General features: G+C 43.7%; 1 protein-coding gene across 1 annotated transcript in view; it reads right to left on the reverse strand.

Moving 5' to 3' along the window:
• Nucleotides 1-20,735, reverse strand: part of TUNAR (transmembrane neural differentiation associated intracellular calcium regulator) — a 29,404-nt gene extending 8,669 nt beyond the window's left edge. Inside the window, exons 1-3 of the mRNA XM_078602662.1 lie at nucleotides 20,617-20,735; nucleotides 2,389-2,501; nucleotides 1,457-1,590 (exon numbers count right to left, since the gene is read on the reverse strand). Of these exons, the coding sequence (XP_078458788.1) occupies nucleotides 1,457-1,590; nucleotides 2,389-2,501; nucleotides 20,617-20,735 (366 nt within the window). The remainder of the gene's footprint in view (nucleotides 1-1,456; nucleotides 1,591-2,388; nucleotides 2,502-20,616) is intronic.
• Nucleotides 20,736-20,938: the final 203 nt, after the last annotated feature.

Consider the following 20,938-nt stretch of genomic DNA (forward strand, 5'->3'; position numbering starts at 1 on the left):
ATAATTTAGCTTCAGTCACTTCATAAATTTACGCCGTATTTTTGACATCACTGTGTATTTTGTTTCAGCCGTAACGTTGCGCTGTTTTTGTTCTCATTAACGCCTGGTTTTTGTTGTTACTCGGTATCTTAGAATTCACTTAACAGCGCCCATTTTACTTTGATCAACTCTGAATTTGAATGTATTGCACTGTGAAACCTGTTTTTTAAATATAATTATGATATTTTTTTCTTTAAGATGTTTCATTCTGAATTTCCATATGTAGCTCAAAAGAACACTTTACTGTTGCAAAGGTTTGCTGTTTAAACGTTGTGTTTTGATTTCACTCTGTAACCTTTTGCTGTAATGAAATTTGTTGTCTTTATGTTTCACATTCTAATTTGTTACACTAAAAGCTGTTTGCTGTTATAATGGGGTTGTTTTTATTATTCGGTTGCTGAGCAGAGACTCAAACGTCAAGCAGACAACAACCAATGGCTGTTGAAATGTATTAATATTTTACCAAGGTCTCTCTTTAACAAGAAACTTCTGGTCTCAATAAACTCGGATCTGATCTTAAATCACGAAATTAAAATGAACAGACGTGTCTTTAGTGTTTGCATTTTGTGGCTTCTGTTACCCAACAGTAGAGAAGGCACTCTTGTACAACAACAATAGGAATAAGATCAACTTGTAACGCACCATCGGGCAGAGGCCACGAGGAGGAACCACAGACGAGCGGGAATGGCAGCAGCCACGTGATGGGCCGGCAACAAAGCTCTGCCGTCCCCGACATGTGAAGGTGTTCTCGGCCAACGGACGAGTGTTTACTCCTCGCGAGAGGACACCGCGGTCCCCGAAGAAAATCCATGCGTGCGACAGGGCAACACTCTATCCCAGACAGATGGAACCGCTGAAGTCCGCATTTGCTGTTCTGCATTGCCCTGGCAAGCCAGGGCATGGCACCTCGACGCCCACCACCACCAGAAGGGCGCTTCGCGACATTCGTGTACTCCACCAACCCCCGCCCTCGCAGTGCGAGACTGGAGGCGCGTGCCAGCTCAGGTCGCACATATGTAATCATTAACAGCGCCGCAGACACTGCTTGTTAAAGTCCTCCCCGATGTACACATGCTTGTTGAACTTCTTCCGCACCGTACGTAGCCAACCGTGCTAATCAGAAGTGCGGTGGAAGGACGACTAAACACCAACATCAGTGTCGGTCACGTGGGTTGAGTGAGGATACTTCGCCATGCTGGCGAGCGTGGGTTGGTGACAGCAGTCAGATATTACCTGTCACTGATGTTAGCCGTGGCCTGGAATTCAACTCAGATCGCTGGACTCATGTCAAAGTGCTCCACCGCTCCACCTCCCTTATCGCTTGACAAGCCGTGTACCAGCCGTGTACACAGCCGTGTACCGCTACATTGGAAAGTGTCCGCCCACCATTGCCAAACAACAATCGGGCGGGGCTCACCTCCACTCGTCGCTCCTGATCCAGCGGCACAAACCCCGCTTCCCTTGGGCGGCAGGAAGCGCAGAGCGCGCGCCAGAGAACGGTCACCGTGGCCACGTGCAAGCGAGAGCGTTGCGCTGCCGCGGTGCCATCGGCTCATGGGGCAGACGGATCGTGGCATGGAACGCCGTGACCTGCCACGGGCCTTGCAAGGCGCGGGCCGCGTGACAACTCCTCTGCCTTCACATGCGCCGCCCACGAGTGCCAATTCCTGCCAAGCGAGTTCCCTAATGCGAAGGACAGCGCCGTGGCTTCAATTAGCGCGCTGATTGTTTCAGCGTCCGTACGCTTTGCGTTTGGCGACAAAAAAAATGATATCCGATGTGTAATGAAGTTCTCACCGAGTGCAAGCATTCCCACCCCATCCCTACCCCCGAAGAGATGCGACACGTCGGCTCTGTGTGTGCCCTTGCGCGAGGATTGCTCAGACAGCATCGTTTCTGGGGGAAAGAAGTTCGCTTTTAGCCCTCGTTTTAAACTCCCTGCACCACGGTTGAAATAATGGTGCAGGCTCCTTCAAATCCCCCACGTCTCGCCGTTTGTGGCCAGATCGCTTATAAAAGCAGCTATATAGCTCAGTTAACCATGTCTAAAAAATGTTAGTTGCACTTTTAGTTTCAGGTACAGGAGCGAGATGGATTGTTGCATATTGCGCCCATGAGGGATGGTAATGTCTCGGAGGAGCATATTGACAGTTGTAAATGTGTATAGTAACTACATCGGCAATATGCAGCAGTCAATAAATCATGGCAGGTCATGATGCTGATGATCATTTGGCAAGAGATGCATTGCCATGTATGTCCGTATGTGTAATCAAAAGATCGGTACCAACAAACCAAAACAGATCTCGCATGTCCATGGCCCGTGGGGATGCCCCCCACGTCACCTCTCACCTGCCGAGCTGCGCGCTGCGGCCGCGCGGAAGCATCCGCCGTCTTCACGGCGCGTCGAGGGCAGCTCCTGGCAGCCCCTGGTGGTCTTTAGTGCGGCCCCCCCAGACACCAAGCTACACGTGAACACAGCCCCATTGTGCTTAACAAGCAGGCTTTCGCGATCAGTGTTATCCAGAAGATGTTTTTTGGGTTAGATCGTATAAATATAAATGTGTCGTTAAACCCGCCACCACCCGATCCAGCTAATTAGTAAGGTTCGTCACGTAAACCAAACATGCCAATGCGTTACTAGTTCAGCACTAACCGGTGTGTTGGAGAATAAACTCACAACATTTACAATTCGAGTACGACGTTTGGACAGTAATTACAACTAACATCATCCTAAACAACGGTGTGCTGAACTAGTAACAAATTGGCATGTTTTGTTTACGTGACATACCTTACTAATTAGCTGAATCGGGTGGTGGCGGGTTTAACGACACATTTATATTTACACGATCTACCCCAGACACCTCTATTATGAACTCCATCATGCTGTCAAACCCAATGGTTTTAAATGTGTGGTGGCACTCACTCACACTGATATCGACAAAAGTGACCCCCTCTGGAAATTAGTGAAGAACACTGGTCTGGAGCATGGGCAGCAGCAGCTGCACACAGCAGCCGCCGATAGCGTAAGAGAGACACACGCGTGGGGAGCGGTGGTGTCGTGATTAGCACGCTGCGCTATGATCCCACCAACAACGTGTGATAATTACCTGAACCGGTCCTGATGTTGACTCAGCATCAAATAAATACCTGGTACAATGTGTAAACATCACCACTGGGGAGACAAAGGCAACCGGGTGTGGTGATGGCCACCCACCCCCTCGTGTATCGTACTGGCTTTCAAAGGTGCTCGCTAACAGCACTTGCCCCAAAAAGGCAAGTCAGGTATCATTGCTTCTTTGTGGACTCGTGCCGTCTGCTGGCAACACTGCGCTCCAAGCACTGTCTCATGATGAGATATTAACTGCCTCGCCTGGTATACAGGAGGTCGTGGGTTTGTTCCCAACCCTGACACCTGTATATTTAGAGTTTGCATGTTCTCTCCGTGGTCGCGTGGATTTTTCTTCAGGGCCTGCGGTTATTCGCTCCACATTTGGAAACATGCGTTTACAGTATTTGACTGCAATACATTTTCACCTGATAAGCCACTTCGTTGAGCTATAATTTGTGGCCAGGTCGCTTCTGAAAAAGAACTGTATAGCTCAGTGGGCCTTAACTGGTGAAATTAAAGTAATTTATTTTTCCATAGTTTTTACTTCCTTTGGTGATGTGATGGCAGGTGTACTTTATGATGCGTTGCCTCCTCCATTTTTCCCATCACTTCCTTCTCAATGTGCCACTTTGTGTTGCTGTATGGACCTGCAGTTACCCAGCATTCCTACACCCATTCTCGCCGTATTTTCAGATTCATGAAAAAAATGAAAGCCAAATGATCCCAAATCTCGTTTTGAGACCCGATTTTGGAGATTTGTTTTCAGTTTAATAAAAAATAAATCAGGAATACATCTGCTACTCGCAACCTTTTGTCAGGAAGGCCCCGACGCTGAGATGTTCGGCCAATACCATTCATTCACGGAGTATGTTTGGAAGGAATCTGGTACACCCTGAGAAATCCTACCACACATTCAAGGGGGTAAACACTCGGCACTGCCATCTCCCGATCACCTTGCAACCCGGCACCTGCAACACCTTGGCAAGCCCTTGTGGCTACCCATCAAAGCTACTGCATTAACAAGGGCGGCTCAAAACTACACTGGCTTCTGAGGGCACTTTCTTCGCCCTATGTGAACGCTGACGCAAGTCCTTGCGTTTTTATGATGAACCTTTCCTTCGGTGGAGGTCAAGTTGTCGGTTGTAGATTAAAAGACGAGAGGGATGATCACGATCGTGACATATGCCCTTTTTTGACGGAGAAACTAAAGTCCTAAATTTTGCCACGGAGGTTAGAGGTCACCGTAATGTTATTTACAAAACTGCCGTGAGAAGTTAATACGTAGAGTTGTAAAGCACACATGTAAAATTGTGATTATTTGGTAATTACTTAAAAGTTGTTGCTGTACACATATGTCTATAATTATATCTTCCAAAGAAAAGCTACTGAAATCGAAATAATCCACACTTATAAATGAATACGCTCGCTAAAATCCATTAAAACTAAATAAATAATATACATAAACCATAACCACTGTCATCAATATTAATGGCACGTATGCATATTTATGGATATCATACATTAGCAATGCATTAGAACCTTACAAAATATGATTGACTAATCTTTGCCTAATGCGTCAATTTTAATTCTGCTGTAACGCGTGGGTTGAGGTGTTCATGAAAAAAAAGCCCCCGTCAACTTGAAGTAAAGAGCTTCATTATTTTGCATCCCTCAGAGAATAATAACACTTGCTCTTGTCAGCTGTTTGATGTGCTTCCTTTGTTCAGAATGCAGTATATTATTAAGAAAATAATCACTCAAAACCTCAACGTAAGGAATAGAAAATAGCCCTTACAAATGTCCTCCTTAAATTCAGTAATGAGAAATCCGCATTCAAATTGTCAACTAAGCCAGCAATCTACGCCACATTTCAACCAAAGCTGTTGCACTAATGGGAAAGCGGCACGCAGAGGAGACACACACACAGCAATATGTGGTCACATTTGGAGACGCACACATGGTACGAAATTATGCAACAATGTAGCTCAATTCTCCAAACACACAAAACACAACCGCAATTAACTAGTAATTATATACAAATGTCAAATACACTATAGTGTCAAATCAGATCTCAAGTGGATTTTTTGGAACGAAACGGTGAATGAGTATTAAGTAGTTTCCTTGTTTATGTTTAGCCATTCTCAATACAGTACTTGAAAGCAAAAGCTGTTCCAGAATGCATTTGAGAAGCCAAATATTCTGTTTACACATTTCCATGGGACTCGCATTACAATGTAACGGGGCACGGGGTAACACACATTGCTTTAGCTGTCCAACCGCTCTTGAGTTCGCTGCGTGTTCTGAAGGTCTTTGAACTTCAAAGGCAAGAAGCCATGCTCTGTGTGTTCACCATAGTACAATTGACATGCATGCATCGTAACAATAGGAGTAAAAAATTCCATTATGAAACCCGAGAAAGCCTCAATGAGTCTCAAAACTATTTTCCAGGAGGACCTCGCATGGGGATGTTGACATGAATGAGAGAACCGGAGTCCCGAAGAAAATGCACCAATTATGTGAGGCAGTAATCCTCAGCACTGCCATCTCCTCGCCACCTCGTGGCCCCACACATACTTGGCAAACAAAAACAGACAAAGATCTGCGATATAATCCATAAAAGAGTTTTTTGGGGGTTAGATCGCGAACTCGAGTCGCCGGATCTGTTGTGCAGCACCCTGACCGCTGCACGACGGCTCCGCACGCACGCACACAACCACGATATCAATCAATTACCCACAAAGAAAAACACCCCGGAGTTGAAAGAGTTTACCTTGAGGCAAAACATACCATGACGTTAAGATCCTCTCATATACAGATAGGATGTGAGCGAAGGTAATCAATGAAACATCAGAGCAACAGCATTGCTCAGCAAGTTGATTTAAAAAATCATTGAAAAATTGAACAAAACATTCTGGGCAACTACTTAAGGAACCATCACTCCGTGTTAAATCGTGCGCACCGCATTAGAAATTGAGACATTTTAAGAATTTCATGGTTTATAATTAAAAATGTAACTGCTTTGTCCATGGGTGAGTTGATAAGATTGCCATGGCGGCGGCGGCAGAGGGAGGAGGCAGGGAACTCGTCGTGTCTCCCCTGCAGCTCCATGTCGCTGGCAGGAGCGGCACATGGAGTTGACAGCTAGGATCACATTTCGGGTGGCTTGCCAATCCACCTGAACAACTTTCCGTCGAAGAGAAATGTTTCAGTGTCGCAGAGTGTGGAGCTGGCGATATCAAGGGTGCTTCTCATCGCTTTGTTCTCTCTCACACACACAACCTCTCTCTCTCTCTCTCCTCCGCGAAAGCGCAAACGTAGATCAAGCGCAACGCTGTTGTTCCTGAGCATACATTTCACTCTCTTCGGGATGACAGATGTAGTGACGTAGAATGGGTCACTACGGCGCGTAGCGCTAGGCACAGCATGTTGCACACTCAAAATGAAGGACGTGGTGGACAGGTGTTCCGAATCGAGGGCAAACACATTTATTGTGGTTAATCTGTAAGATGCAACAGCACGTGTGCCACACACAGCAATCCTCAACCGAGTCGCCATTAACCACGTGACTGGTGTCCAAGTGCGGTTATTCAATAACCCCGCCAGCCCCCTACAGGCCCAACTCCGTTATCGCATGCTGGTGTACACACGTGCATCGTTGTACTGCACAGCACATCAGGACTTTCACAGAACCACACTTTACTCCCTTGCTGCACAAGGAAATAATTCGTGCCACACTTATCAGCAAAGAGTGTCCTCTATATAAGCACCGGTACACATTACACGCATGTTTACATAGCCAATACTAATTAATAACTTTAATAAGCAACTTTAAGGCACAGCGTTAATTAAAAGCCAGCGTCTTCATCTCAGCTTATTTTTTCAGGAAGTTCCTTCATGGGGATATTTGGCCAAGTCTATGAAGTCATATTTTGCATGTGGGAGGAAAGCGGTGTACCCAGAGAAACCCCACTCATATGAGGGAATAACACCCAAAGCTACGCAAAGATGGATTCAATCCCCTTTGACGTTCTGCCATCTCTAAGCCAACTGGAAACTCAGTGGGCTTGTAGTTTTTTTTTATCGAGATTGAAAACCAATTTCTAAAAAAATGCTTTTTGTGTTGAGTTTGTTGTCCTTCCCCCGCACCTCCGATTCGCATGGTTGGCTACGTACGGTGCGGAATAAGTTCAACATACATGCGTACGTAGTTTCACAAATCTGTGTGATCCAGAAACCCTCACCCGCAATGTTCCAGATAACAGGCGAGTACCACAATGTCCATCTTAAATGGATAACACAACTGACAGGAATTGAAATGAAATTGAAAATTGAAGAGGTTTGTGTGGAATGTATAACATATGGTATTTTTCGATTTAAAGCTTTCGTGACTGCAGGGATTCATCTTCTTGGTTCTTTCGGTAAAGTCACGTAGAAGGGAAGTAATAAAATAATAAAAATAAAACATAATACTTCCCTTCTACGTGACTTTACCGAAAGAACCAAGAAGATATGGTATTTTGTTTGTTCCACTAACTTGCTCCATGATGTTCAGTGCTCCAATGAAAGATACAACACCAGTTCCAGATTTAATGAGAAAAATTCCAGTTGCATTTGGATAGTAAAAATATGAATGGTGCCTACTTGTTCTCTCATACATGCTGGACAATTGAGGCACATTCACAACCAGCCTTTACCTTTACCAAGAAACTCAGCACATTCACCAACAACACTAAATTAAAAGTAAAATATGTAATAGACAACGTTTCAGGCAATTGACCTTCCTCATTGGACAACATTTATTGAAATGTATGTGCTATGAGCAAGGGCCATTTCTTGAAACGTCACTTCTTATATGTTTCCTTTAAAGGCTCACAATGTTATCGATGAATACATTGTGTGTTGTTTTGTATGTGTGCCTGTGTATGACGATCAACACAATATCAACAAATAAATAGCATGCCTTCATCAGGTCACAATTAGTGGACTCATATCTGGTTGTCAGTTCATGTCATTTATCTTCAGGTGGCCAGGTAACTCCGGGACTTAGAGCGCCATTAAAATCCTGAGTTCGAATCCAGACACCACGTGACTAAACCAGGTTCTCCAGTGGCTCAGCCCAGTCGCCCAATGTCTGCACTGCACCATGAACATCATTGTAAGTTGGTATTTGTAATTGCAATGCAAGATAGATCTCTGGACGTTTCAAACAACTCGTGGTTTTCTGGCCTCTATTGTTATTTCTAGTTGATGGGTTGTTTAGTGACAGTTCAGAATGGATGTTGGAACGTATTGGCAGTACACCGATGGTTGGCGGTATAAAGAAAAGCGAATTTTTCGAAAAAAGTCTTTATTTCCCCGCGATTCGCAACCCCGGCCAGAAAACGTTACGGGTTGGTGCATCAAAATCAGTTCTCGTGATGTCGAAGCAGTCGGAAGATGAACGTTATCGGGCAGCTGAACACGAATCTTCAGAGTCTGTTGCCATACAGCACCCGGCCTGGTGACGCTTGGCTGCCTCCGTGCTCCAAAGGTCGAACTTGACTCCACGTGCCCGAGACTTGGTCGGACGGTTCCTCGATTCATTTCCAGAATCATTTCTTGGTGGACGATGGCATCAACATATGATGACTCGTGGTGTCACCACACGTCCGAATGGGAAAGCAGCAGCTGAATCTCAGGCAACTTCTGACGGAGAGTCTGCAACTCACTCGAGGGCAACAGCGACATCGCCAGACTGGTTGATGAGGACTGCTGTGTTATGCTGCACCGGTATACGGACAATACGTTCATTTCTTTGCCTCAGGACATTACAGCGATGGTACAACATGAACCAAATTGTGGGGGCCAACTTACATGAAAACAAAGGCCATCCTATCTCCTCAAGTGCTCAGAATTAACTTGTAAACCCTGTCTGTTCGAAATGCATTCAAATACTAAATTGTTATTTTTTATTCAGCCCATCAGCCCTCTGAGGTGAATAAAATAGGTATCACTTACAGGCTAGGCATCAACAGTTATGTTATGAAATTAGTACTCCTGCTATTAAACTGTGGAATATCTACCACTGGCTGAGGATCATCAATGGGTAATGATCAGTGGCCAATTATTTTGAGAAAAGATTATACATTTTTTGCTTTGCTTCCCCCCCCCCCCCCCTCATTAAAAAAATATATAATTTCACAAAATGAATAGGAAACAATGCGACCTGTGTTTACCTGATAAATTTATTTACTGTCCGGGACAGGTAAATGCACACGAGGCACATCAGACAAATATTTGGCTGAAGACATTTTATTGTTTTTGTAAGTCTATGTATCAGGAGAAATATTTACTCGCATTCAAGGCGACTCTTTCACCACCACGTTGAGCGTCAACAAGAACGGCAGAAAAAAAGACGAAATGAAGAGCTAACATCACCAATTTACCCAAGCAAAATGTCAAGCTAACGAGATGCTGATGCGCTCATTAGTAATGGAAGAAGCTGCCAAATAAGGCTGCCACAACACAGCAGTGAGATATAGAACATCTTATTTATAGTGCCGGGAACAGCCCGTCCGTAGATTATGAAAGTCTAAAATCTCGAGGAGCGGCGCGGTGGCACAGTGGTTAGTGCATTGCACGATGAACCCGACGACCTGAGCCCCATTCCCAGCGATGGCGAACACAGAATGGAAAGTGACATGTGGATCAGTCCTGAGCGTTTCACTCACCGGCACTTGGCCAGCGTGGTGAAGTATGGTCAATCCGTTTTCATGACCAACACAGCATGGGAAGGCCTTCATCCAGCAGTGTATTGACCGAGGGATGTAAATAATTTTAGTTTTTAAAATGTTTGAGGCTAACTTTTAAAAATCCAATTACAAATACTTTTTATCTGAGACTTAAATAATATAGAAAAAAATGTATTCATAAATAAAATGGTTTTCATCATTTCCTTCCACCTCATCTCGTCTCTGTCTTGTTAACATTCACTGATTTGCGCTCATAATGTGTACTGTCATTTTGTTGATCAATCAGCACATCGATAGGTTTACACTGGTGTTAGTTTACTGATAGGTTTACACTGGTGTTAGTTTACTGATATGTTTACACTGGTGTTAGTTTACTGATATATTTACACTGGTGTTAGTTTGCTGAACAAATATAATAGTTTGGAGGGATAACTGGATGACACAGCAGGTGGGCAAATATTGAAGGCAAATTGAAATAAAACTTAGCAAAAAAAGAGGTGAAGCAGGAATAATTGATTTGTGGAATGCTGCAAAAGCCTGAAACCAGATTGCACACGAATGTCGCCCATTGCTTGTGTCTTACCAGGTGAGAGCCCACGGAGGCTTCAAGTCTCTTTTTCAAGATTGACCTGGGCCATCAATCGACAACACATACAGCGAAAATACAGGCCTCATATACTGAGCTAAAACAAAATAAACATTGAGACAGTTGCATAATAATCAGATTTAGGCATACTTAGGGCTAAATTTCAGCCGGAACCATCAAGAATGCTGTTATGGGAAAAATGTTGGCACGTCACATTCATCTCACCTAATGTTGTCCTCGTTATAATGTAGCGGCATGCATATACAGGGTGTAATAACGTACGGATATCATGGCGGACCTTGTACTCTAGTGGTAGTGTCTTACACCTATAATCCCTCCTCCAAGCCAGCCCAGGAGCGTTCTGGAAAATATCAAGTGAGAAGTTAAACCCTGCACATAAGCGTTATGATTACACATAGGCCCTGATACCTTTCCCACCTATTTTGGTCACTTAGGAATCATACAAAAAAAGGATCTTTGGTAAAGTGCGTCGTAGGCATTTTACATAGGACACGGACGGTATCTCAATGTTGTTGTCCTCTTTAACATTTCAATATTGCTGCAGGCTCAGCAGATTGCTAATAAAGTGTGTGTCCCGATTTTCGGCAAACCCACATCATGCGTCATCCTGCCCCTCCAAATGTAACCTTTAAAAACCCGCACATGCCAGTGCTGTTTTATTCTAATGGGGTAGAGACCAAAAAAATATAAACAAATGTAAACAAACAAATGTACATATAAGCAAGAAAAGTACACAAATAACGTAAATTATCCATAATAGAGGTTTTGTGGGGTTAGATCACGAAAATATATAAATGTGTCTTTAAAACCCACCACCACCCGATACATTTATATATTTATATATGGACGCGCTCTAACCCAAAAAACTTCTATTTTGGATGATATTGGTCGCGAAAGCCTACGTGTAAAAAAAGTCAATAATATAAGTATATGCTCATTCTTTGATTGCGATCAAGCAAACACTTTTAGGACCATGGCTCTATGGAATTGCATGAGTTTAATATTTTATGCACAGATTAAAATGTGAAGCATTGGAACGGATTCCGGGATGTATTAACTGGTGCAGAGATGAATGGGTGATAACCAAAGATGATGAGTGACGGTGATACATGATACAAATCACAGATATTGTGTTTTGCAACGAAAATAACCAATAAGTGAACTCGTATGTAATAGTGTACATGTCAACACTGTACACGTTGATCTGCAAACATTTCCTTGGATCAACAACCAAATTAATCTCAGTGGTTTCATGCTTAAATGTGCATGGGATGGTATTAATCTACTATTAAGAGCACCACTCCCACCTGTTTTCCTGTCACCATAACTCCACCACCACTTGTAATAACCCCTTGATCTCACCCACTATCGTATGTACAATTTTATAAAACAGTAGTTGTAAAGCTCCTTGGAAGAAGGCGCTATATAAATCTAAATAAGAAGATATAAGATGACCCAATGATGAAAATTCCACATTCCTAATGTGTGGCCAAGTCCTTTGAAAGGACAGCCACTCTTTATGTTTGCCAGAATGTGGTATCCATTTCCATCAACCCGATGGAATGAAAGAGCTGAGTCCACCCCCAACCAGAGTTCAGAAACCTTTCACTTGCTGAGCGCGCCACCTGACCAGGTTATCAAAGAACCCTAGACGGAATGCAGCGTTTAAGGATGCATCGTTGCAATGATTATAACGTATAGATGAAGATGAATGTCACGTTTTTCCATTGTACTCTTATAAATAATGTGGCCTCCTTTAACCCATGCTCTTTTATAGATGCGTCTTTTAGCAGCACCGCAGCATCATGGAATTGTGAACTCCATGCATAAGAAACGCATTTGCCCATTCATTCTTCAAGTGCTGAAATAAAATAAAATGCTACCATGACAAGCCATTTTCCACATGGAATAGTGTATATGTATTGCATTAAATAATTTACCAACCTCGAGCTAAAGTACTATTAAAGAGTGGTCCTATCCTCCCAAAGGCACAGTATGAACGTCGCAAATATAATGTGTTCTAAGATTATGTTTCGCATTAGGTTATTTTTTTTCTAATGTTATCACAGATTGGAGCTCGTTTTTTTACGAAAAAAAGCCATCGGATAACTTATACAAAGGCAGAATCCTCATTCGTGATTTGTGACAATGGTGGCAATGAAAGTTAGAGTGATGCATTTTTCAATATATAGAAGTCGTCGAAGTGTGAGTGCATTTAAATCCACATTATAAATCGGAGAAACGTGCACCAAGAGAGACTGAGGGTGGGTTATTTTATGAGAGCAGGAAAAAAGGGCAGAATGTTTTGGGTAGATGAGGACATTGAGATGAAATCATAGTCGATGTATGAATGAAGACCATTTATACAGAAACACTCTCATTCATATGCAGAATTACGCTCTCGGCATTTCAGAAAACCGGAGGAAGATATATTTAAACTGTAGGAGCAGCAGCAGAGAAAGATCAACCTATCCACTGTGCAACGGTTAACTGACATTGAGGAAAAGCCTTGTTTTATAAAGCATAGTGCAGGTGAGAGGGAGCACTGTGAGATGATATGGTAAAAGTGGGCAGGGGTGAGTCCGTGGAGGACGTTGAAGACAGTGGTGCGGTTTTGAATGTATCCAGGAAGAAACTGAGAGCCCTTGGAGGGATGTGAGTGTTGGGGTGGTCTCATGAATCAGTTCGGCTGAGAAGTCTGGTGGCGATTTCTTTACAAAGCAAATTACAATTCTGTCACCACCAGTAATAATGTATACTAATTAGACATTTAAATAACATGCAATCATGTCGAAACCTCTCTCAGGAATACTGCCACCACCACCATTAAAATACAATAAAATATGGACGTATATTGCATCTCAATGTGACCATATCTCTAGACGTCGAGACAGCTGGCACATTTATTTTCTAAGAGACAGGCGGTTATGGGCAGATGAAACAAGGTCACAAACCCTGATTTGCACAGCAACAGAGAGTTGACAGCACGGATGTCTGGGTAAAGGAAGTTCTACATCATGGGGGCAGCAGAAAACAATGAGAAATCTCCCACTGAGGGGACACCTCACACTGAATGATGCAACATCAGCAGAAGCAGCAGCTGCATTCCTTATTAATTAAAGTTCCCACTATCCTTCACAAGCAAACGCCTTAATAATGCAAGGTATTTATCGCCACATTGTTACATTGTCCTTCCAGATGCTGGAATCCTGCTGTGTCGTGACAACCTTCTGTTTCCCTACAGGCATCTGTACGCAACTAAACTATGTTTAAACCAGCTAAGACCCACTGAGCTATGTAGCTCTTGTTCACAAGTGATAGCACACCGAAGTGGCTCATCGTGCGGAACTCTATAGCAGCAGCCAAATGCTCTAAACGCACGTTTCTAAATGTGGAGGGACAAACCGGAGGACCCGGAGAAAAACATCCACGTGACCACGGGGAGAAAAATCCACATTACCACGCATGGCATGCGATGGCACTTGTGCATCTACAGAGCAATGACGTAGGGCCCTGGCATGGATAGTAAATATCTAGACACCAGAGCCGTTTAATGCCAGGGATATATAAGAAGTCAAATTTGTGCCCCCGGTGAGTCCATAGAGGATTCTAGACTTAAGGCAGAATGCTGATAGCCATTTGATAAATCCATTAACAGATCCTTCACAGTGGAGTATACAGAGATCATTACACACATTGAAATAAACACTCGGGATGAAGTCTTCGTTATGAAAGGATGAATGTGAAGCTCTGTAATGTCTTGCTCACGTCACTGCTAGCAGAAGGGACTTTCGGTAAAGTCACGGAGATCTACGTGACTTTACCGAAAGACCCAAAGAATATGAATTCCTGCAGTCACGAAAGCTTTGAGTCAAGATTTATAGGGGTGTCCTTTACTGGGTATACACAGTGTCTCCTACTTATCTACCTTCACCTGGGAGAGGTGAGAGTACCCACACTTTACCCCACCAACACAAAACCTGCCGATTGGCTAACTGCGACGTATGCCCGGTTATACTGCCGGGTGATCAGATGCGGTAGGATTTAAGAAACTTCTGCACCGTCGTTTGAACCCCCCGTGCCAGGAGATAGAATCAAACTGGCGACCTCTGGCATCGCGAGTCCTGTACGCTTGACCATCACACGGTGGCAACCTCCCATTCTTTCTGATACTTGTGTAGTGGATTCAACTGAGTCGCAGACGTACTTCTTGGAGGCAACACATTTATTTACACCAACACATTCACACAAAGGGGTAACTGCCCCTTTACCAGATAACAGCCTCTGGTGGTGGACCACCAGCTAAACTACGCCAATCACACTGGAGTAGCTACAACTGACCGGACCCCAGCCTGGGTCCAGGTCCACGTGTTGGTGACTCTTCTCGGACGTAGAACGTAGATCTTCAGATGACGTCAGCAACACTGAGCAATTCCCGGTAACCTGTGGGGACCCGCTTTATATGCTCACGGGTCGTGGCTGGCCCCGCCCTTGGCCACGACTACCTTCGAGAATCCTCTTGTCGTTTCTCGACCCTTCCGCAGGATCTCGCCCCGACACGTGACCACTCCCTAGCCCCCACCTGGGGGCCCTCTGTAGACTTTACCGGTCACGTGTCCTTTGGGGTCAACCAGAGTGGCATGGCCCACAGTAACCTCGTTCCTGCGGCCTGCACTCTCCCACCCTACCCTGTAGGGGTTAGCACTGCACGCAGAGCGTGGTGCCACTGAGCGCTGTCACTCAGCGCTCACCGAGCCCCTCTAGGGCTGGTACTACACCCACGTGTATGGGGTGTCCGCGATGTCAATACATCGCACGCCGTGCCTCGCTAGGGCGGCATTACCCAGTGACATCCGCGATGTCACTACACTTGCGTACGGCTACAATACCGGGGGCCTGGGAAATTCTTACTTTAGGATCGATCCCGATAGACCTAATTGTGCACGGACAATTTCTAGGGCTCCCCGATCGTGAACAATAGGCAAATAGGCGAGCAAGTGCACTCACGGTGCGTCCGCCACAATGCCCTCTTCGATGCAGCCCCTCATGCATCACATATGTCAAGCCCCACCACTCATCAATGACCGCACCACACCCCACAGCTTTACCTGTGGCTAGTGACCCGGCGAAGCATCAATGCTGATACAATCAGGTCCGCATTAAGTCTGAGTTTATATTCCCCAATGCCGCTTCCGTGCTTTATGAAAGCCGTGCTCCATGCTCGGGGACGCGAGCGCAGCTCGTAAGACCATTAGCCACCTGGTGTCTAATAACTTGGGAAACGGGATGCGCGTCGCCCAAAGGAGTTCTGCACTTAAAATACAGCATTTGTTTCCAGTGATGTCAAAGGAAGAAATATTTATAGCCATAGAAATGTATTAAATATTACAAAATAGGATCTGGAAACTTAAATATATATTATTACATATATATATTTATTGTAATGCTTGAAGCGAATATTGTAAATTCACTGCTAGATGAGGGCCTTCCCACTCCGTGTGGACCTTTAGGGTTATTTTGGCCTCCCTTCACCATGCTGGTCAGTGCGAGCGAAGGTGGAGGGAGTGGATCTTGTTGTATTGTGCCGCAGGCTCAAGCCTGCCGAGCTTCCAATGTTTGGGGGGATTGTGCGTTGTTCTAGGTCAGGGGTCGGCAACCTACGGCTCCGGAGCCGCATGCGGCTCTTTACGGGCTGCTTCTTGACGATATGTACGTATGTACAGTATGTACTCAGATGCATTGCGGCTCTTGAAATACTGAATTTTGTACCGAATTGGAAAGAAATGGCTCTTCTTGTTATTTTGGTTGCCGACCCCTGTTCTAGGTGCTTTGCGTAAAGGTTTAAACAATCTGATTGGAAAAAATGATAAATATTGTAACATAAAGTAATATGCTTTACTTTTAATATCATCCTCTATAAAATATACTCAGAGACAGTCTAATGCACGACTTGCAAAATACTGTAGTTAACCACATGTCGACAAATATCCTTTGAATGAAGTGCGCAGTGTTGAGTGCACTCCAATCTGCGTTTCGTGTTTAGTTTGTTGTGCTAAACCCCTGTGAACACCATGGGAAAATGTTAATATGTATATACTTAGCCCAAAATCTTAATTCAGATGAAGAAGCTTGTAAAGGTGCAGCAAATTTTGCAGAACGAGAATGTTTTGGGGACACAATTAGTCATCGTGGTCTAAAATTGCATTTCTTACCACTGTGAACTTCACAAAAGAGCCCCAAATCCATGGTTCTTCATCACAATGTATTGAGGCACACCGTATTCATACAAAGACAAAGACAAAGATCTCCCGTATAACCTTAACAGACTGTTGGGGCAAGTGCTGTTAGCGAGCACCTATAGAGGCCGGCACGGCACACGAGGAGGTGGGTGGCCAACACCACGCCCGGCCGGCAAGTACTAATTTGAGGCTGACTCGACCTAGGTGAGGCCCAGGACCAGTTATTTTCACTATATTGGAAGTATTGTATACCCATTCACTGAATGAAATTAAGTAATTAAAATCTTGAAACAATAAGTATACATCATGGGACCTCTTTGCCAGTATCAAAGTATGAACAAATAAAAGTCGGTTTTATCATGTCTGGCAATAAAACAGGTGTTAGATGTTCCAACACCAAATAGAAACCCTTTGCAAGGAATCAAGTCTGCATTATCTACACATACTTGTGGTGAACATGCAAACATGCTCTGACAGTATGTGGTGCATTGTCCTTGAAACTGATTGGTCTTCACCAGAGAGAGCTATCTTGAGGGCCTCGTCTCACTGACAGTGTCAGAGTCCAGAGAACAACGCCAACAGGCGAACAGCACAAAGACATTGCACTATCAAAACATGCATTGTCCTTGAAACTGATTGGTCTTCACCAGAGAGAGCCATCTTGAGGGCCTCGTCTCACTGACAGTGTCAGAGTCCAGAGAACAACGCCAACAGGCGAACAGCACAAAGACGTTGCCCTTTCAAAACATGCATTGCTCGAGGTGAGACATATATAAGATTGAAGAACAGAAAATATCTATTCGATGTTTATTGTTGTTAAATCAATTACATTGTATGGTGCTTTTTTCTTTTTTTCTCTCTGTCTGATGAAGACCGCTTGTGTTGCGATCGAAGCGTCATGGGTTTTTTTCTTCCAATTTATTGTTTATATTTGATGTTATTATTTATATTTTATTTTAAAAAATTAGATTTGTTTTTTCTATTTACGTGACTTTACCGAAAGAGCCAAGAATATGTATGGTGCGTATCTCTGTTGGCAACCAAAAGCCAGTCGTGTAAATGTTACAATACCACGGTTAGGCGAGTCTCTCCACAGAAGAACCGATGTTTAATCCCACAAAGTGGTGCTCTTGCGAGAATTATAAATTGTCATAAGTAATCCTCTAACTCCCAAAATCCCATGTGTGCCTCACCCACATCTTCACCCTCCAACCCCCGTATACCCATACCCAGTGCGCTCAGACACCTACAGCCTCCGTACGCAATGAACACCATGGTATAGTGATAATAGGGTATTGTGCTTGACAAGGGGGCATGCAAAAATGTGCAGGAGGGAGTTAAATCATCGCCTCCTCTTGGGCTTTTCGGAGCAATTATTCAAGAGCTGACCTCGCCTCAAGTGATCGCGCGGCTCTTGCTTTCCTTAAATTTGCCCCAATTCACGGCGATCTTATTGTAACAAAATTACCACCGGAGTTGCCATAATTAAAATAATTAGAAAATGTATAATTACATTTGAAGCATAAAAAACCCTTTGACTTATACGTTTGGCAACGGCGGCTTTATTACAGAATGTAACAAAGTTGATAATGAGGCACTCATTCTGGCTACCATAGCATTTTAAACAGAATTATTTCTCAAATGTCAAAGCTTTCACCTTGCATGACCTGAACACAAGCATACAAATAAATTATACCAACCCTACAGCAACTAAAATGCCTATGGGACGTGATTCCTAAAATATCCTACAGGAGTCTAGAAGTCTCTTAAATTGCATTGCTAATCCATAAATAATCTTATACAATTACAGTTTAAATTAATGCACAATTTAAATATTCTTCTTATATACTCCATGCTTCTTCTATATTGCATATATGTAGCATGAACAACAACAAAAGCTCATATTTAAAAATCTTAATCACGCCATCATTTAAATGTATTGGTACATTTTTCTGAAAAAATAGCTACATTATTCCAAATCACCACAGCTAACATTACATGAGCATTAAAGAACAACGTTTTGAGTGCAGCTTTTGTAACACTCATTAAACATCACAGCGGCACTTTCTTTAAATCAATATAACTACTTTCCCCATCGTTTTGTTATGCGGTCACCGATTTGTGGTTAAACCCGAAAAAAAATTGCCCAATGAAATTCCTCGTCGAGTTGCCAGCATGTGGCTTTGCTAGAATGGGGTTTAGTTGTTGTTGTTGTTGTAACACATCTGTATGTTTGTTCCAGGTGAACGGTTGGGAATTTGTCATTAAACAGGAGGATGCGTCCGTGCTGCAAGTAAGTGTTCGCGCTGGTGAAGGGGCTGCCTGTGTGTGTGTGCTTCCACAAGTCACGCACACCCGCAAAGGGTGCAATCCTGTTCCATGTGGCAACACATGAGCCAAACCCCACTTTATTTTATTTACACAACCCTTTGTTAATCCACTGCTGGAATGACGCCCTCTCCATGTCATGTCAACCAATGAATTTAACTAAAATTATTATTTTTAACGATGCCACATCAAAATATGTATACGGACTGTGCCCGGTTTTCCATTCTGCCCAAAGCTCTATTGTTAATGATAACTATTCCAGTGTGATCTTTATAATAAGACTGTGTACCTCCCTCTGTCAATAATGATGAACACGCATGGGAATACGTTTGTCTTTAAGGCATTCATAAATTAATTATAATAACATCTTATCTATTTGACTCCGTAAAAATATACTTTTTTCAAATTAAAATTGCTTGCCTGAAATATGTTTGGTAATTTTCCTTTATTCCACGATGCTCCATAACCTTGCAATAATATTGCAGATTTTTCCCGCGTAAAAAAAACCTTTCTTTCTGTTGTATAATTGCCTGCTATATTTACAACTCGGACAACATGAGTGCTCACATTTTTTAGATAGCCTTCATTTAAAAATGCAATCAAATGTTACATTGCTGCTCATTTAAATGTTATTTGTATTTAACTTTTGTTGCTGCGTTTCGCTTCCAAATTTCATTTCATGTTGCTTTTATTTATATTTTATTGTTATAAATATCATTTAAAAACCCATTTGTCAATCCACTGCTGCAGGAAGGCCCCACCCACTTCGTGACCATACTTCACCAAGCGAGTTCGGTTTGGTGAAGCAGAAGTGCGCCAAGGGCCAATTCGGATACCAATCACCGCTGATGATAGCCACGGCTGGGAGTTGAACTCAGGTGACTGGGTTCAGAGAACACTTATGCGACCACTCCCCCACATATTGTAATGTAATCTTTTTTACATCTGGAGTCGGTTATTGATTGCATATGTTGATTCCGATGTGTTTTGTTTAATTTTCACATGTTAGTGTTTGCGATGTGATCAACGTCTTTTTTTTCTTTTTCGAGACTGTGTTTGAATTTTAACCCGGATCTCCGTTTGAAAAAAGGCCTCAGGTCTCAAAAAGCTCTTACGTGGTTATATATACCCAGAGTCCTCAATAAGGGTTTTAGTTCTTTAAGTCAGGTACCCTCCAATTTAGAGACTATGCGAGTCATGTTTACGAACACGAGGGATATGCATTTCAACTGCAATGTTCTTCAGAAGTTTTTTTTTAAGTATTATTTTAACTCTGAAATAAACGGAAACCAAGCACAATAGTTTTGGAGTACACCTTGCCGAACGCCTTCTCACGGGCAACAGGGGGGATCATGTGTCCACTCCTTCACCGCACATGCATCAGTCTTAGTCTGTTAAGCGAACTCCTCAAGCTGTGCAGGAAATCTGCAAATTGCATTATTACCGATTGAATTTGAATGCAGCTTATGTGGAGCGCCGCTTATATATGTCCATGTTGAAGTGAACATCTGTGCGCTCATAGCTGCCTCCTGTACCATCCGCAGAGGACCAAGACAACGGCACCGTGAGAGGTGATGCCACGATCGATGCAGGATGAAGGCCTCCCAAAGCCGCTCACCGTCCCCTAACGGACTCGCGATGCAGCAGCCCACGTGGCTCCCGCACACGGAGCTCGGTCTCATCGCTCCATCTCCACGATGGTCGTCCTCGCGGGAGTGTCGCCGTGCGGTCCGGTGTCCCCAAACGGATGACTACCTACGGTGCCGTTGTATTCGTTTTTTAGAAGTGGCGTGTCGCACGGGGAAACGGTGCCCCAGAGAGAGCTAACGGAGGAGGTTGTTTTCTTGTTTTTTCGTTTGATGTCTCCGCCAATTACAGGAGCGAT

This window comes from Lampetra planeri, chromosome 18 (assembly GCF_965212315.1).
Source record: "Lampetra planeri chromosome 18, kcLamPlan1.2.h2, whole genome shotgun sequence".
Classification (NCBI taxonomy): Eukaryota; Metazoa; Chordata; class Hyperoartia; order Petromyzontiformes; family Petromyzontidae; genus Lampetra; species Lampetra planeri.